Below are 16,667 nucleotides of genomic sequence, written 5' to 3' on the forward strand. Positions count from 1 at the left end.
TCCTGCCAGTCTCACCAGACGTCCTCAGCTGTAACCGTCAAAGACAGAATCAATCAATGAAAGCTGTCAACATATGGGTCTTTAATAAGTTCGCATGGTTACGTTCTGCCTCACTGCGTTCAGAGATATCCTTCAATCAATGTGTTCGTGTGTATGCAGGTCATGTGTGGACGCATGCATAATTCCCGCCCTTGCCTGCTCGGGATTCTCTCAGATCACTTATTCATTTGACAAGCTTTTTAAGAGAGATGAAGCTGAATTATGAGGCTGATGAAATTTAATCAGATCTGTTCAGATGCAAATTTGCGACTCGTGTTTCATCTGAACTCTCGCTTTATTATTTATTCAGAGACAGACAGCAGAGGGTCAGACGGAGAGCTGTTGACAGTTGACAGAGGATTTATTTAAACGAACTGACAGAAAAACAGTAGAAAAGAAGAGAGTAGGACAGTTTTGTCTCACCTCCCTCAGCTTTATGTCTGTAATGGTTGAATTCTAATTTTCTATTTTGTCACAACATTGTGCTTATGTTCTGGTTAGGTATAGGTGTAAAAAACACTTCACAGTGGAAAACATCATGGTTCGGCTTAAAATACCTGTTTTGGTTGTCACAAACACAGCTGGAAATTGTCCAGAAATCCCATCAAACATATACAACTCTGTTTGCTACCAAGACAACAGGAGATGTCCTGACTTCTGGTTTAAAAAAACAGCCTGTTTCGTCACCACAAAGACAACTGTGTATGTCTTGACTTTTGGTCAAAAATATCTGCTTTTGTTGCCACAAACACAGCTGGAAATTGTCCTGACTTCTTGTAAAAAAAAAACCATCTGGTTTTGTCGACACAAACATCGCTGAAGATCTCCTGACTTCCCATCAATATCAGTTTTCGCTAATGCTCTGTTTAGGTTTAGGCACAATGCCATAATGTCTTAAAACACCTGTTTTGTTCACCATGATCACAAATGGAGATGGTCTGACCTCCTGTTGAAGGAGCCAGTTTGGGCCTAATTGTCTATTTCTGCTTAAGATGCACAACTCAACAATATACATAGCAACATTTTAGTTTTTTATACCTCCCTTTACCTCTCGATCATGTGAGCTATTTTCTCTGGAAGTTTTAAATCTTTCATCTTGCTCTTAGTTCTAACTGGGTGACATAACCATGCATTGAATGTTCCAGTGATGCTCCAGTGGCAGTTGTTAGTCACAGCTGGTGAAGAACCATTCAGATTGGTTGGCTTTCTTGTGAGCTGACCCAAAATAATCTGCACATTTGAGTCTATTTTTGTGGTAGTTTCTCTCCTCTCTCTTCTGGCCCTGGCGCAGGAAGGAAACGTCGCTACTCTTAATCCTTCCATAAAGCTTTTATTTGCTCGGAGGCGGGCAGCTAAGATTACACATTTTACTGAGCGACATGAATTTCAAACGGGTTAAAATTCCTTTCACGTGAAAATACAAAATTCACACACAGTACGTCTCCTACAAGGTATGAAAAAGACTTATCTATCAACTATCGGCACATGTGTTGTCTCATATGTCAAATGTGAGACATTTCTCACTTCAAAATTCCCACTTCTGCTGTGAAGACAGTCAATTCACAGGTCTGAAGAATGTCATTGTGACTTGTGAAGAAAGAGTCGTATCCTGATGTGTGACCTAGCATCGACAAGAGTGATTCTCAGATCCACTGAGACAGCGGCTGATGGCTTCACACCATGCCAGCCAAGTCTTCTGATTCACTACCAACAGCGATGGGCTGGCAGCAGCCGATGCAGACATATCTGAGGACCCACAGGTAGATGGCGCAGGACAGGACGACGGTCACGCTCAGCAGCATGAGGCTGATGAGGGAGCGAGGACTCATGATGAGGGAGGTGTGGATGGAGTCATCGCTGGATATCTGGGCTAAAAGAAGAAGAAGCAGGAGAGAAGAAGAAAAATAGTCACACAAAAGAAAAGGTTTCTGGATTTAAATGTCTAAAAATGACTCAACCTGTGTGTTATATATTGTGATGAGTTGTGTACTTACAAATTACAACTTTTGCTAACCTTTACTCATGATTTTATTTTCTTGCGCAAGTGAAAACTTTGATCTGCAGAGGCGTCACCAAAGTGTTCACTACTCACAGGACCATGAATATCCCAAAAATACAGAAATATCTCTGATAGTTGTTGACTCAGTTCACATACACAAAAAATGATGGTGGCATGAAAGAAAAATTGGGGGGAATTGCAAAACTCTTTGGGATTCATCCACTGGGGACCTTGAATTTCATGGCAATCCATCCAATAGTTGTCGAGACCTCTAAACTGGAAAACACATAATAAGGGAAGTCTTGATGCTTCATAATCTGGGAACCATGAATGTTTGTACCATATTTTGTGACAAGTCATTCTTGATTTGTGTTGATATTTCCTTGCGCAAGTGAAAAATTTGACTTGATGATGGTGTTTGAGGAAAAACTGAGGCGTCAACAAAATGTTCACCACTCATCCTGAGAGGACCATGAATATAGATAGATAGATAGATAGATAGATAGATAGATAGATAGATAGATAGATAGATAGATAGATAGATAGATAGATAGATAGATAGATAGATAGATTATGTTACGCACCATGTGCTTCTAATGCTACAATCTAACAAAGCTTATTGAAATTCTCGAGGGCTCTAGCATGAAAACCCTCAATCACTGTATTTGAAGGGTCCTTGAAGATAATGGTACATCTACTATGAATAGAGAGAGGGAGGAAGCTGATGGTCAAGTAGGCCCCTTTTTGCCACAAGGCCTGGCAGGTTAATCCAGCCATGATGATAGGTGATCTGAAGTAGTGAATTAGCTCTCACCACGAGCAGACAGGAGATTGGTTTCTCGACGACTGCTGCAAAGTGGCTTGTTGATGAACTCACAGTGTATGTGGAGATGCAATCACACACCGTTTTCAATAACATGCTGGTCATATTTTAAAATGAAACTTCTTGACAGAGCACTTTAAAAAATATGTTTTTCCTGTTTAATCAATGTTTTAAACAAGTAGAAACCCAGAAAAAAAACTACATTTCTGCCTGTAAGAGTATTGAAAATGTGACAGACAAAAGGCCCTGTATCTTTCTTTCTGACACACTGACACAAAGCCTGTAATTTACCACCAATTCTTCAGAAAGCTGAGTAGCTTCTTAACATTAAGCTTCCCGGTGGAGGTAATCTAAAATAATTGCTTTCTGTGTGTATTGTGTGATAGCTGCAGAAATGTGAAAAATAAACCCTCAAACCAGAAAATGACCAGAGGAAAGGAAGATTCATCAGAGTTTTCAAGATTTTTCCTTTTCGACATGTTGAAAGCGAAAAGGTTGGTGACGTCAGTCCGGTTGGGGCTTTGGGTGACAGTGAAGGGTTAGGGTCGATTGCGTAGGGTTAGGTTGGGGTCATGGCCCAGGGTTAGGATTGATGGCACAGTTTTAGGTTCGATAGTGAGTTTGGGTTAATGGCGTAGGGTGAATTTTAGGGTTGACATTGTAGGGTAAGTATTAGGTTCAGTGACATTGGGTCAAGGTTAGGGTTGATGGTGCAGGGGTAAGATTAGAGCCAGTGATGTATGGGTAGGGTTAGGGTTGATGGCGTAGGATTAGGTTGGGGTTGTGGTTCAGGGTTAGGGTTGATGGCACAGTTTTAGGGTTGATCACGTAGGGTAAAAGTTAGGGTTGACATTGTAGGGTCAAGTTATAGTCAATGATGTATGGGTTAGGGTTAGAGTCAATGATGTACGGGTGGGGTTAAGGTTGATGGTGCAGGGGTTTGGTTAGGGTCAATGATGTGGGGGTAATATTAGGGTCAATGGTGTAGGGTTATGGTCAACTATGTCAAAAAACATTGTATTTCCTGAGGACAACCCCATGTAGACGGTCACCCAGACTGAGATGTCATATCTGAGATATATGTCCCTATATCAAGAATGATGCTGCCATATATGTCACCAACGAGAGAGTATCTGATGATTAAATACATACATCCACTGGGTGTATCGAGAAATAGATTCATAACATAGATGAAATTCTGTAGTGAAATATGTTTTTGCACATATATCAGTTAGCTAGCATTAGCATCATTAGCTACAAGAAACTGGCAACCACTTGCGGGGGCAGATGATTTGAACAGCAAATAAATAGAAAGGGGGAGATGGACTGCCTGAATATCATCATTACTACATTTAATGAAAAATAAGAGGGACAAAATAGATAAAGATCATAAGAAACTGCTGAAATAATGTGTTAGAATAAAATACATAGAATAAGGTGGAATATCAATGACACAGAATGCATAAAATCAAGGCGCACAGGTAGAAATTACATCTGCAAAGGCATGAATAGACATGAAACACAGGCTTCTCTTCAAAACACTGGAATAAAAACCAACACATTAATCATCTGCATGCTTGAAAAGGATTCTTAAGAGATCAGACACCTGGTGGGCAAAACAACCTGCACACAGCTGCACTCACCTCTGCTACAGTGTGCAATCAGCAGCAGACTGATGAGCATTTTCACAGCAGAGGGCATCTTCATGCTGGACTGGATTTACTGGGGAAACATAGAAAAGTGACACATCTTAGATATGCAGCACAAAGAATGATGATATCACAGCTGGTATAAACAAAATACATGTTATTTACATATATTGTGAAAATAGTAAACCTTGAAAAAGGTGATATTATTTGGCACCAGATATTAAACATATGAGACACGAGGACGAGATTTAACTGTGATATAGAGATGTGGACAAGAAAAGCATCATTGACAGAGTGCAGGTGTGAGAACCAGCCTCAGCACACAGGAAGGAAAAACAATCAATTGACAATAAAACAAGGATATTTTGAGGATTATAATCTTTATGAAAGCAGAGCACACGGTGGAAATTTGAAATGAAAAGGAAAAGCACAACTCAGATTCAGTGTTAATGTCGATAGGGAATAAACAACCCCATTTTTCCATTCACGCTGACTTCGAAAACACATAACCGGCTTCCTTTTCATCCACTAAACAAAATAGAACCCTGCAGGAAAACACATGTAAAACAAAAACAAGACGAGTGTGGGAATAGAGAGAGAAGACTGTCTTCTTTCATCCCGACTCACAGATCAAAATGCGATCGCCTCCGTCCCTCTAAGATGCAACAGGTCCCTCGACATAAAAGCAGCCAAAAACATACCAATAATCCATTTCTTCTCAAGGGGAAAAAAAAAGACAAACTCAATTTAAATCTGGAGAGCAGCGACCTCTGTTACTGAGGCAGAAAGCCTTGAGGAGACCTGAGGAGAACCTCCGTCTTCCTTTCACACAGTGTTCCTTCCCTTGTCTCCTGCACTGATTTCAGTCATCATCGCTTTGCCAGTGATACAATGGGGGAGAGAGACAGAGGAGAGACGAGGCTACATCCAAAAATAGAGTCTTGTTAGGGCAGAAAGAGCGATAAGAGGTCACTTCTACACCAGCAGGAGAGGAAGCTGAGAGAAGACTAGAGAGGGGAGGGAATTAAATATGAATGCAGCACGGGGACCTCCTCAAAACATCCAAAGGATGAATAATCATAGTCAAAATGAACTCTGTTTTTAATAAAATCAGGGGACACGGCTCCCTCTAGTGGGTCAAAGTGCTCTCACACACAGCATCAATCATCACATCATTTTAAAAGATGACAGACGAAAGTCTTTTCATTCTTGTGTTTGAGATTTGAAGAGATAGCACAAGAGAGAGGAACAGTTCAACCTTCTATTTGTACATCGAAACCAACAATTCATAGTGGATGTAGTTATTTTGTCAGCTGCCGACAAGAGAATTCACATTTCTGCTGCACATCGAAGGCAAAGCATTAGAAGCTTTTTGGGAGGAAAGTATAGAGGACCGAAAATAGAAAATACTTTTTTAAATTAGAAAATAAATCAAATTAAATGAGAAACGTGTACATTCAATACAGACTGTTGAATAAGGGGGCAAAATAAATACTCATGTCATGATTTATTTATCAAATAAGGCCTACATTCATTTCATTTTTTATATGTTCTCTTTGTATTATAATACAAATTTACATCTAAAACAGTGGTCCTTGAATGTGACACATTTGACTTGACTGTAGCTCTCTTTCTGGCTAGTAGTTAACAAATATCTCTGTCTGTTCCGTTTTATTTTGTCTAAACTGGTGTCAGGATCTCACTGGCTGCAAGTCAAATGTGATGAAGGAAATATACGTATAACACAGACAAACATGATTCAACGCAACAAAACACACCTTTGATGACACAAAATCCGTCTTTTTGATGTAAATATGTAACATATTCTAAAAATGACTGTATATTGTGCTCTGACTTTATCCTAAATTTTGGAGGAAGGAGGACGAACGTGACTAAACAACACGACACACAATCCCATTCTACTGAAGACACACTTCTTCTTTTAACAGACAAAACGCTCCCTCTTCTGTCTCCACTCCATCGATAATTTGACTTTGTACGTGACTCACTTCTTTCCTGCGAAGCCTTCCCAGCATAATTTAAAGTGAACCTATTCAAACTGAGGCTGGATTGTGGACACCTGCTGCTGCGTGAATGAAACGAAAGAAAGAAAGAAAGAAAGAAAGAAAGAAAGAAAGAAAGAAAGAAAGAAAGAAAGAAAGAAAGAAAGAAAGAAAGAAAGAAAGAAAGAAAGAAAGAAAGAAAGAAAGAAAGAAAGAAAGAAAGAAAGAGTCTCCTGGAGAAAGTTGGTGTTATGTGCATTCTGGCTCGGTGAATGATAATGTGCACAATTCACACGGGTGGCTGCAAAATTATAGCGTATTACCCGTCAGAGCAGAAAGTATAGAGAACAACTGAAACTCAGACACACGCTCCTTTTGACAATGTTCCATATAATTAAGGTGAGCAGACAGAATTCTAATTGCAGAGAAAGACGACGGCAAGAGCTGGAAAACACATCCAGAGGACAAAGACAGGGGAGGATAAAAAGCTCATTCATGATCTAAAGCTGGTCCACCTTTTGATGCCATGTTGGAAGCATCTTCAAACCAAAAGCACATCAGCTGAAAATCAGATGTATGTGAAATAAATTAACTCAGCCAGTTATATTTCAGCACCATTGTTTTATGCTGACAGTCTGACCTGGAGGAGAGAGGCGGATTCATTCTGAATGTCGTCAGTCACTGCAGACAAATTACATGACGTGATTGATTTTTTTGTAATTAGTGATCAGATTACACATGAACTAATCTACAGATTTGAATTAGTTCAAAATGCACCTTAACTATAGTAAAAAAAAAAAAAAAAAAAAACACTGCCACAAAGCTTCCACAAATATTATTTTATATTAAAAACATCTCAAAACATTTTCAGTGCAAATTCACTGCATTTCGCACATTAGAGCATTTACAACTGGTCAAATCAAAACATTACAGACAGTACTGGAAAAAAAACAAGCTTTTTTTCACAGAATTCAGAATCTGATTTTAATATCACAGTTCTGAAAAAAAAAAGAAAAAAGTAAGAATTTTAAGAAAAAAAAGTCTGAATTTTGAGAAAAAAGACAAAATTGAGAAAAAAAGGACAAAATTTGGAGTTCAAAGTCAAAATTCTGAGAACAAAATCTGAATTTGAAGAACTGTGAAAAAGAAGTCAGTACTCAATAGTTTTTGCCCTGACCCTCTTCAATAAAAAACTCTTTTGACTTATATAAAATATATCAACAGCTGCGTATGTAGCAGGAGTCACGACAACTGCTGCTAAATACATTTAGTTACAGACAGAAAAGTGGGTTTAGCTTTTTAAATACTAACACAGGATTAATGTCTGCTGGAGACAGAGTGGATGTGATTAAAAGCGCAGAATAAATATTAAATAATTTGTGTCTTAATCTGTTGTTCACAAGTCGATGGACTGATTTTCAAAATGTCATTAAAAAAAGGAATTCTTGCAAAACTCAAGCTTGAAAGAATAGAAGAAAAAAAACAAACAGTATCTTTCACACCAGGTTACAGGTTGAACAGGTGGAGTCTGGTGTGCAGGATACACCACGTTGTGGTGGATGTTAATAGTTTAAAAAAAGAAATCTTACACTGTATGTTTTAATCGTCTGGGTGAAGCTTTTTTTCCTCCAGGAAGTGAATGTGTAAATAAATAGGACAGCACTACAAGGTGCTAACGTTAGCTGCGTTGACTACAATGCAGAGTGATAATACATTTCCCAACCAAAACAAACCAGCTCATTACCTGTCCAACAGAGAAACAGCTAACATGGCGTCTGTCTTCAGGACTCCATCAGGTGTCTCCATCGATGAACAGCTGATGTTGACTCTCGCTTCACCTCTTGAGCTCTCCAACTTCTTTTTGTTTGTAGCCTGCTCCAGTTCGGTCTTTCTTGTCTTGCTCTGTCTGGCAGTGCAGTGTTGAGACTCTGGTCACGAGTGGGTGGGCAGGTCAGGACAGACTGATTGACAGGTAGTCTGTCCACACAATATCTGTGCACCACTAAAGTTGGTTGGATGAAGTTGTCACAGCCCTGTCGTTGCCAGAGACGATGGACTGATTCCCCCTCAAATCATTTTATACTTTGATTACTGTCTGGATGTTAAGAGATTGGATACAAATATAATAAAAACAACTTTTCTGAACAGAATTACCAACTGCAGCTTTAAACAATTGTGTTTCATTTTGCCTGAACAAAAAAGAAACTTTTGTTTCAATTCCTGTTACAAAAATACATTAACAATAGATTTTATGGTTTTCTTTCCCCAAAAATCTGAAACTTCAGTTCACTTCCTTCAGTCATCTCTGTCTCTGGGTCTGAACGAGGAGCATCCTGAACATCCACCCAGTCCCTTCTCTGTCGCGTTGTAGTCGAAGCGAGGCAGAACCAGGACGCTGCCTTCCGCCTCGGTTCTGGCGGCGGTGGCCGCGGCGTCGCCCGAGGCTCTCTCCTCCTCCACAGACATGATGTTCTTCACCAAGCATGTGATGGCAGCGTCAATGTTGGTGTTGTCCTGGAGAGAGTAGATGGAGGAGAAGGGGAAACAGACAGGAAGTTAGCTAAAACGTCTTCGATAACTATAAAAAAATCGTTATAGTTACGGGACCTTATGGTGCTAACTGGGCGGCAGCACCTCTTAAAACGAGCCAACAACATATGCCGAATTCACCAGACGGCCCAAATAATAAAGAATTTACCACAAACGGCGCTTCACAGTGTTTATAATGTCTCTCCAAACTCAATAACTCACAAAATTAAGTGATTTTATAAGGGAGTCTGGGGAATTTCTCTCCCTCCTCATCTCCTTGCTGTTATTCTTTGTATTCGCTGAGGCTGTTTCGACCAATAACATGCTGATGTTCAAATGAATTAGTGAATTAATTAATGAATTTCATGCACCATTTACAATGATCATTATACAGACTGACGCCTAAGCAACCCCCAACTGTGATGGACTTTCCACGTCCCTTTTAGAGTCTTGTTTCTGTCTATATGATGATTAAAGATCAATAATTACTTGTTTTTTAGCTCCATTTTTGGTCTCCACCATCTCCTGAGTGAAATATCTAGCTGCTGACTTTGTCCTACGGTGTTTATCAGAGCTGTTTGTTTCTGAAAAAACAGCTTCTATTAGTTGATGGAAACTCTGCTAATGAGAGAAGTGAGAGTGAAGCCAAACAATAAACTTGTGGGCGGTGAAGCCAAAATGGTGAACTGAAAGACGCTGAGAGCTGAGAGCTGAGGGGAACTACAGTCGAGTTTGACCCTTTCACATTTTGCACTTTTATCCTTTGTTAACATGAGTTACGGGGTCAGATGACATCAGTTACATCGGGTTTATCTCCTTTATCTTTTCATTGTGAGGGAAGTTCTTTCTTTGAAGAAAGGAGATTCAAAAGTGGACGGAGGATAAGGCTCATGAAGGCACAGACGGGAGATTAAGGCTGTGAAGGTTCCTCATTGTGCACTATAAAAAGTTGCTCTTCCTTGCACCTGATCAATCCACGCAGATCAATTGAATAAGTAGATAAGTAAAATCTAATCAGCCAAGTAGAACAGAAGTTTCACAATAAGTTCCTTGTCTGCAAATTCCTGTAACTTCTCTGAGTCATGAGCGAGAGGAGGCTGTTTGGATTTGGAAGACTTTATTATTATTACTGAGAAACCTTTGAATATGTGAAAGTGGCTGGACTGGGTGGCTAATGACTTTCCAGAGGTTCAGGGACAATTTTGGGCTTTAATTTTGAAATGTGAGTTTGCTACTTCCTCTGTGTAGGACAGACTCAATGCTACGAGACAACTACACCTGTAAATGTTGTGGGTTTGCTGTTGACACAAGAAAAACAAGAAGGTCACTTCGTACCTTGGCGGAGGTTTCGTACCAGCCGACGAAGCCGTACTCTCTGGAGAAGTTCTCCAGTTTGGGCAGCTTGGGGCACAAACCGTGACGCCGCTGGTCACACTTGTTGGCCAGCAGCACAGCTGGAACCGACCTCCCGTTGCCAAGGGCGACCTAACGGGACCAGGAAGTAGCAGTGTGTTTCTTATGCTGTAATCTGAAATGTGATGGCTACCAGACAATTCATGTCCCCCAGTGCAGAGGTGGAAATTAAAACATTGCAATAATCATGTTCACCTTCGAGTCCAGGTCTCCTTTCCACTTGAGGACGGCCTGAAACGTGGACAGTCGGGTCATGTCGAAGACGACGAGGGCCCCCACCGCCTCTCTGTAGTACACACGGGTCATGTTGCCATAGCGCTCCTGCCCTTTTAAAGAAAATGGAGAAGATAACATAATTTTTGTGCAGGGTTGATAAAACCCAATTAGATACCAGAAGATATTCCAATCTCAGAGCTCAACTTGATTAGTGCTTATGTACTGACAAGGGAGAGTTCTTCTAACTTGTAGCTAACAACAAAACCAAACACAATGTTATCAATTTGTTGCACTGTAATTGAGTGTGTGGCTAAAATATAGTCAAAAGTGAGTCTATTGATGGAAACAATGTTAATTCAACAAAGTATGTGAAAATCACTCTAATTCTTTCCTCACTACAAGCTAACATTATTTTTGAAAAATCCCATTCAAAACTTCCTGTGGAAATCTGCTAATTTATGGTGAGTGAAGCTAAATTCCAGGTTAGTCTACAAAAATGTTTCATCGTTTATTTTACGAATCTGTTGATTGTTTTCAAATGCTAAACAAATAATCCGTTTGTCACTAACATAGGGGTGAATAGTGAAAAATGTATAAAATTCTGTAACTGAAGTGTTAAAAGAGCTGACTTGATTTGACCAATAATCCACCACCAAAGAGTATAATGAAAAACAACTACAGTCGATGAAAGTAATCTAATCACTAAATTAAATTTGATCACAGACCATCTTAAATACTGACAAAGCAGACTTTTTCTTACTTGTAGTTTTTATCTGGGCTGTGTTCTTTATTTGATCCTTATCAGCACTGATCGCTTTTTAAAATGTGGATGTATGGCTTCAGCTATCAAATAAACTATGCCTAGGTGGCTTGAATACAGTTAAAAGTGTGTATATTTAAGAAAACATAATTCGACGAAATATGTGACAATCAGTCTGTAATTCTTTGCTCACTAAAAGCTACCTTTTATTTTTGAAAAATCCCATTCAGAACTTCCTTTGGAATTCTGCTAATTTAGCTTCAGAGAAACAAACTTTCAGGTTGGTATAGCATAAGTCATAGCATCTGTTTATTAACTCAATTAAACAAATACTTGAATGCGTCAATAAAATAAATAACAAAATCTGTGAAAATCATCCGTTCATCGGCAAACCGATTAATTCTCTAATTTCTGTGTCTTGCTCAAGGACAGCAGAAGCAGATACAGATTCAAATGAAAAGTTAAACTGAGTGTGTTCATACAGAAGAATGCTGTTGCATGCAAGTATGTGTGTCACCACGTGTGTGTGTGTGTGACTGAATGCATGAATAAGTCTCTATCCTGGACGCTAACTTCCCCCACATGATCCTAATACGGTGGTGAATCAGCCAGCGAGCGTCTGATAGACACACAGTCACACAAACGGCACCAACACAACATTTAAACACACAAACACATACAAGAGGTAGGACATTCTTAGGACATCTTTATCTTTCAGCCACCAAGAGGCTCAAATCCGTCTCGTCGCCATCTGATCGGTCGAAGCTGGAGACGTTTTTGCTGTTGTAGGTTTCCAGTGTATGCGTTACTTAGATTAGCTAACCCTCAAAGTAACGCATTGAAACATTTGCAGGTGAAAAGTACATTTCTACATCATCTTTCAACAACACAAAAGGCCTTCACAGGGATTTTACTAAACAAGAAACTGAGTTTCACACACTAAACAACTCACAACAACAACGTGTCTGTGCATCAGCAGTTTTGCTAGCTTCCTCTTTGGTGGTGTTGTCCGATCAACCTTCAAGTCAGCTACACTTAATTAGCCAATTTCTCAATAGAAGTTTTGCATGAACTCAGGTTTTGGGTTTAGATCAGAGTCTGTGAGTCTTTGCTCACTACAAGCTAACTGTCCTCCAACGCAAGACTTCCATTGGAAATCTGCTAATTTATCCCAGGTTGGGTCTACAAAAAAATAAGATCTGTAACTTGAAAAATGTTTTGAAAAACATCCCAAACTAACCTTTTACCAATCTACAGAGAGACATTTCACTGATGATTTTGTGTTTATGGTATAAAGACAGATTTATACTAATCCTAGCACATTAGCTGATCGTCTTTCAATGCAAAGTTTCCATTGGAAATATACAAATTTAGACTCTGAGCAGAGCTGACTTCTAGGTTGATCTGCAAAAAGATCCCTGTAACTGTATATTATTTAAAACTTTGATAATTTTGTGTTTACGGTATAAAATCTAACTTTATTTACTAATGTTGACACCTGTCACCATACATCTATGGATTATGATTCTGTTAGTCTCTACCCACTAAAAGCTAATTTCCAATTCAAAACCTCGATTGGAAATGTGCTAATTTAGCTAACTTCATGATTTGCCCACAAAAAGACATTATAACATCTTAATCTGCATCTTTAAGCAACATGTACCACTGAACATTCCAATCTTGACACACATTGCACAATATATGAATAACATTCAGCAGGTCTTAACCCTACAAACTGTCATCCAATGCAAAACTTCCATTGAAAGTCTGCAAATTTAGCAAGTTAAGTTAACTTCCAGGTTGGTCTAGAACACCTCATGACTAGCATATTAAACTGACTTTTAGCTGTGTGTTTCTGTGCTGATGGAATGAAAACTGACATAACGTAGCTAATGAAATCACGTTGATAGGCAACAGTTTGAAAGTCTGACTTTCTGAAAACACCCCTGTGATCTTATATCAACCAGGAAATGGTGGCCTAGACTTCCCTTCATCGAGATAAACACTCACTCACTCAAAACAGTGATGCAATCATCACTTCGACGCATTGAATCTGACAACTGCTCTGTGTGCGAGAGAGAAAGGGCCCCGTGTCTAAAAGCCTCCGTGCAGTGACTCCAGCATGAGGTCATCACTGGATACTGGTCTAAAGTCTGCTCGACTGACGGGCTCAGCCGGATCTCTGCATGTAAATGACGGCTGTTATCAGCCAACATGACGGTCAACACCCATACGCTCAGCGGGAGGAGGAGAATCTACAGCGAGTGAGACAGCTGGGGGATGAGTGCCTCCAAAAAGAACATCAAATTACATGCAATTATGGAGGCATGATGGGTTTTATAACCAGACTAGAGTGTGCTTTTCCTTTTAAAGAAAAAAAAAACACCAGATCTGGTAGGGGTGACTTTTCATCTACAGAGACAGAGGTTAACCACATTTCCTAGGCGGTCACTGCTTGAATCATGCATCGTCATTGTTAGATGTGTCAGCAAGTTGCAGCCAGCGAGTGTGAAAATGCAGAGCGCCCGTTTGTGTATCGGCTTCTCGGCTGCATACTTGGATGATCTAATCTTGATACTCGATTAACTGAAGAGCAGATCTGACATTTAAGAGAGATAAAATTATCTGCAGTACATTTGTAACCAGTCAAAAGCTTTAATTCAATATGTCTGATTCGATTTTGAGTAACAGAAAATGAATATCCAAGACTCTCTAATGCATTAATAACCAGTAGGAGTCGACCTATTACATGTTACGCCACATTTTTGCTCCGTGCAAGCCAAAACAGTAAACACAATTACTTTGACCACTTCTGTATAGATTTAATTTACTGCAATACAGGAGAACTAAACATGGGTTTGCTGGGAGTCACGTACGTTTAAGACAAAATCCACTAACTCCACAAGTGCATTAAAACGCCTAATAGGAATGAAAGCAAAATGTGGTTCTCTAAAATTAACCAAAAAAAAATCACATGGGTAATCATTTTCAAGCAAAAATGCTGTTCTTTGTCATATGGGCCAACCTGGCAGTTGTTTGACTGACAGCTAATTTGAGCAGAGAGGAGCTTCTAAGCCCGTCCTAGAGCCAACAACAGCCAATGAGTGATATTATAAGTGGTAAAATGGTGTTTTTGTTTTGCCAGATGCCTGAAAACCTGCTCAGAAATATAAGTGTTAAGTGTTCCTCCTTTTCAGTGATATCATTGTTGTTAAATTTGAACTTGGACCATGTAAGACTACAAGATGTGGTACCGTTGTGATTTCCAGCTAACAGGGGCAGCTACAGGCTTATTGTTGCATAAAAAAATGAATGATGATTCAGTGAATTCATTCAACTTTAGATTAATGCCAGAAGCAACTAAAGAACTCGTTCATCCACTTTAACTAACATAAACAAAGTATTACAGACATGCCAGGGTCCATTAACAATTAGGACAAAATAAGGAAAGTGTGCAGGTTCATAAAACAACTTAACAGACAGTAAATTAGAAGCTATCGTGGTAGATTTGGCTTCTTTACTTGAAGCATTGAAACAATTTGGGGGGAATTTATAGATTAATGCCAGACACAACTGCAGAGCTTCTGATGGCTATTTAGGGAAAAACAATCAGCTTATAACTGCTCAAAAGAGCCCAAATCCATGCCTGTACTCCAAATGGCTTTGTATTTACTTTAGGCTGGACTGGGATCAGCCTTTAGGATAATTATACATTGGAGAGAAAAAAAACTTGTTTTCCAACACTGAACAACCTGAAATGTCTGTTGACTTGCCTAAAACCGACGCTGCTGTCTCTGGAGCAAGAGAAGTGGTATTTGACTATGCAAATGACGCATGAATACGAGCTATTCTTTCAATACATGCGTAATTCTGGCTGATGTAAAGACAATCTTCACACACACACACACACACACACACACACACACACACACACACACACACACACACACACACACACACACTGGGACGCACCGGCGATGTCCCACAGCTGCAGCCGCACCACCGTCCTCTGGTCCCAGTTGAGCACTTTGAGGGCGAAGTCCACTCCGATGGTGGCGCGGTAGTGCTGGGAGAACACCTGGTGCACGTAGCGCTTTATGATGGACGTCTTGCCCACTCCGAGGTCTCCGATGACCAACACTTTGAGCAGGCGCTCCTGCTGCATGGTTCACTGCTCCTCAGTGGCACAGTGGGGTCTCCAAGAAGGCATGTATGGAGCCAGACAGCCTGGGAAGAACCGAGCGGTAGTGCGCTAGATGGACACTTTTACGCACTCTTTGGACACGTTTACGCAGTGAAATACGCGCTGTTAACCCCCAAAACTCATATTAAAAAGAGGTTATCTAAACATTAGCCAGTAGATAACAAGTGTGGAAGTTTATGTGGTTTTGCGTCCCGCCGTCAGCTCACATAGTTTGGATGAAGAAGAAAAAGGAGAACTCGCTGCATTTTAGACGCTGTCGAAGAAGCGTGTTGGAAGAAGTTCAGCCCGCGGTCTGTGCGCACATCTCCGTCTGCTGCCAGAACAAACTAACTGCGCAGCGAGAAGTCAGTCAGCAGTTTGAGCTCGAGCTGTCCGGACGACCACGCCCCCATACTGTGTGTGTGTGTGTGTGTGTGTGTGTGTGTGTCTAGTTTATTAGGTTCACCTGAATTGTAATGAACTCATTAGCGGTGCAACTTAGAATAGCACACCGGTGGAAACAAAACTCTGAACTTTTAAGTGTTTTTCCTTTTTGCGTCACGCTTCACCTTAAAGGGGCAGTGCGCAGTTTTATAGAAGAAATTCCACCTCCGAATTTGAATATTTACAATAATTAATAATAATAATAAAAAATCAGATTCATTTATCTTTCCTTTAACTGAATAAACAAGCTGCTCTCAGAGGAAAATAAGCAGGGTTTTCACCCAAAATGTTGATTGGTCACTTTAAAAATACAAACTTAAAGCTAAATCAACTTTTCAGAGTTAACCAGGGTCGTAACCAGGATTTTAGAAATGCTGAGGTCATGCTCCGTGTACTTCTCTGCATATTGACAGGAGCGATAATCACTTATGAAATGATATCAGTGCCATCAAATCAGGCTCAAATTCTGACAGAAGATAAGAAAGAAAAATAGACATTTTTTTTTAATGATTAAGCTCATTTAAACTTAATTCCATGCTAAACATAGCTTATTATCACTTAATAATAACACAAATAACCAGAAAATATATAGTTTATTAGATTGAGTAC

The 16,667-nt window shown here is 39.8% G+C and overlaps 1 protein-coding gene across 2 annotated transcripts; it reads right to left on the reverse strand.

Annotated features, from left to right (window-relative positions):
* Positions 1-383: 383 nt before the first annotated feature.
* Positions 384-15,987, reverse strand: zgc:162171 (uncharacterized protein LOC565931 homolog). 2 transcript variants are annotated; one of them, XR_005077421.1, is made up of 6 exons: positions 15,404-15,987; positions 10,651-10,781; positions 10,378-10,527; positions 8,258-9,027; positions 4,505-4,583; positions 384-1,909 (listed from the first exon to the last, which is right to left on the reverse strand). XR_005077421.1 is itself a non-coding variant. In XM_037112944.1 (4 exons), the coding sequence occupies exons 1-4, from the start codon at positions 15,594-15,596 to the stop codon at positions 8,809-8,811; spliced, it is 693 nt and encodes a 230-aa protein (XP_036968839.1). In that variant the 5' UTR covers positions 15,597-15,987; the 3' UTR covers positions 7,334-8,808. The 2 variants fall into 2 exon arrangements, 1 of the variants encoding a protein (XP_036968839.1); XM_037112944.1 differs by lacking the exons at positions 384-1,909; positions 4,505-4,583 and having other exon boundaries at positions 7,334-9,027.
* Positions 15,988-16,667: the final 680 nt, after the last annotated feature.

The sequence above is a fragment of the Acanthopagrus latus genome, chromosome 10 (assembly GCF_904848185.1).
Source record: "Acanthopagrus latus isolate v.2019 chromosome 10, fAcaLat1.1, whole genome shotgun sequence".
NCBI lineage: Eukaryota > Metazoa > Chordata > Actinopteri > Spariformes > Sparidae > Acanthopagrus > Acanthopagrus latus.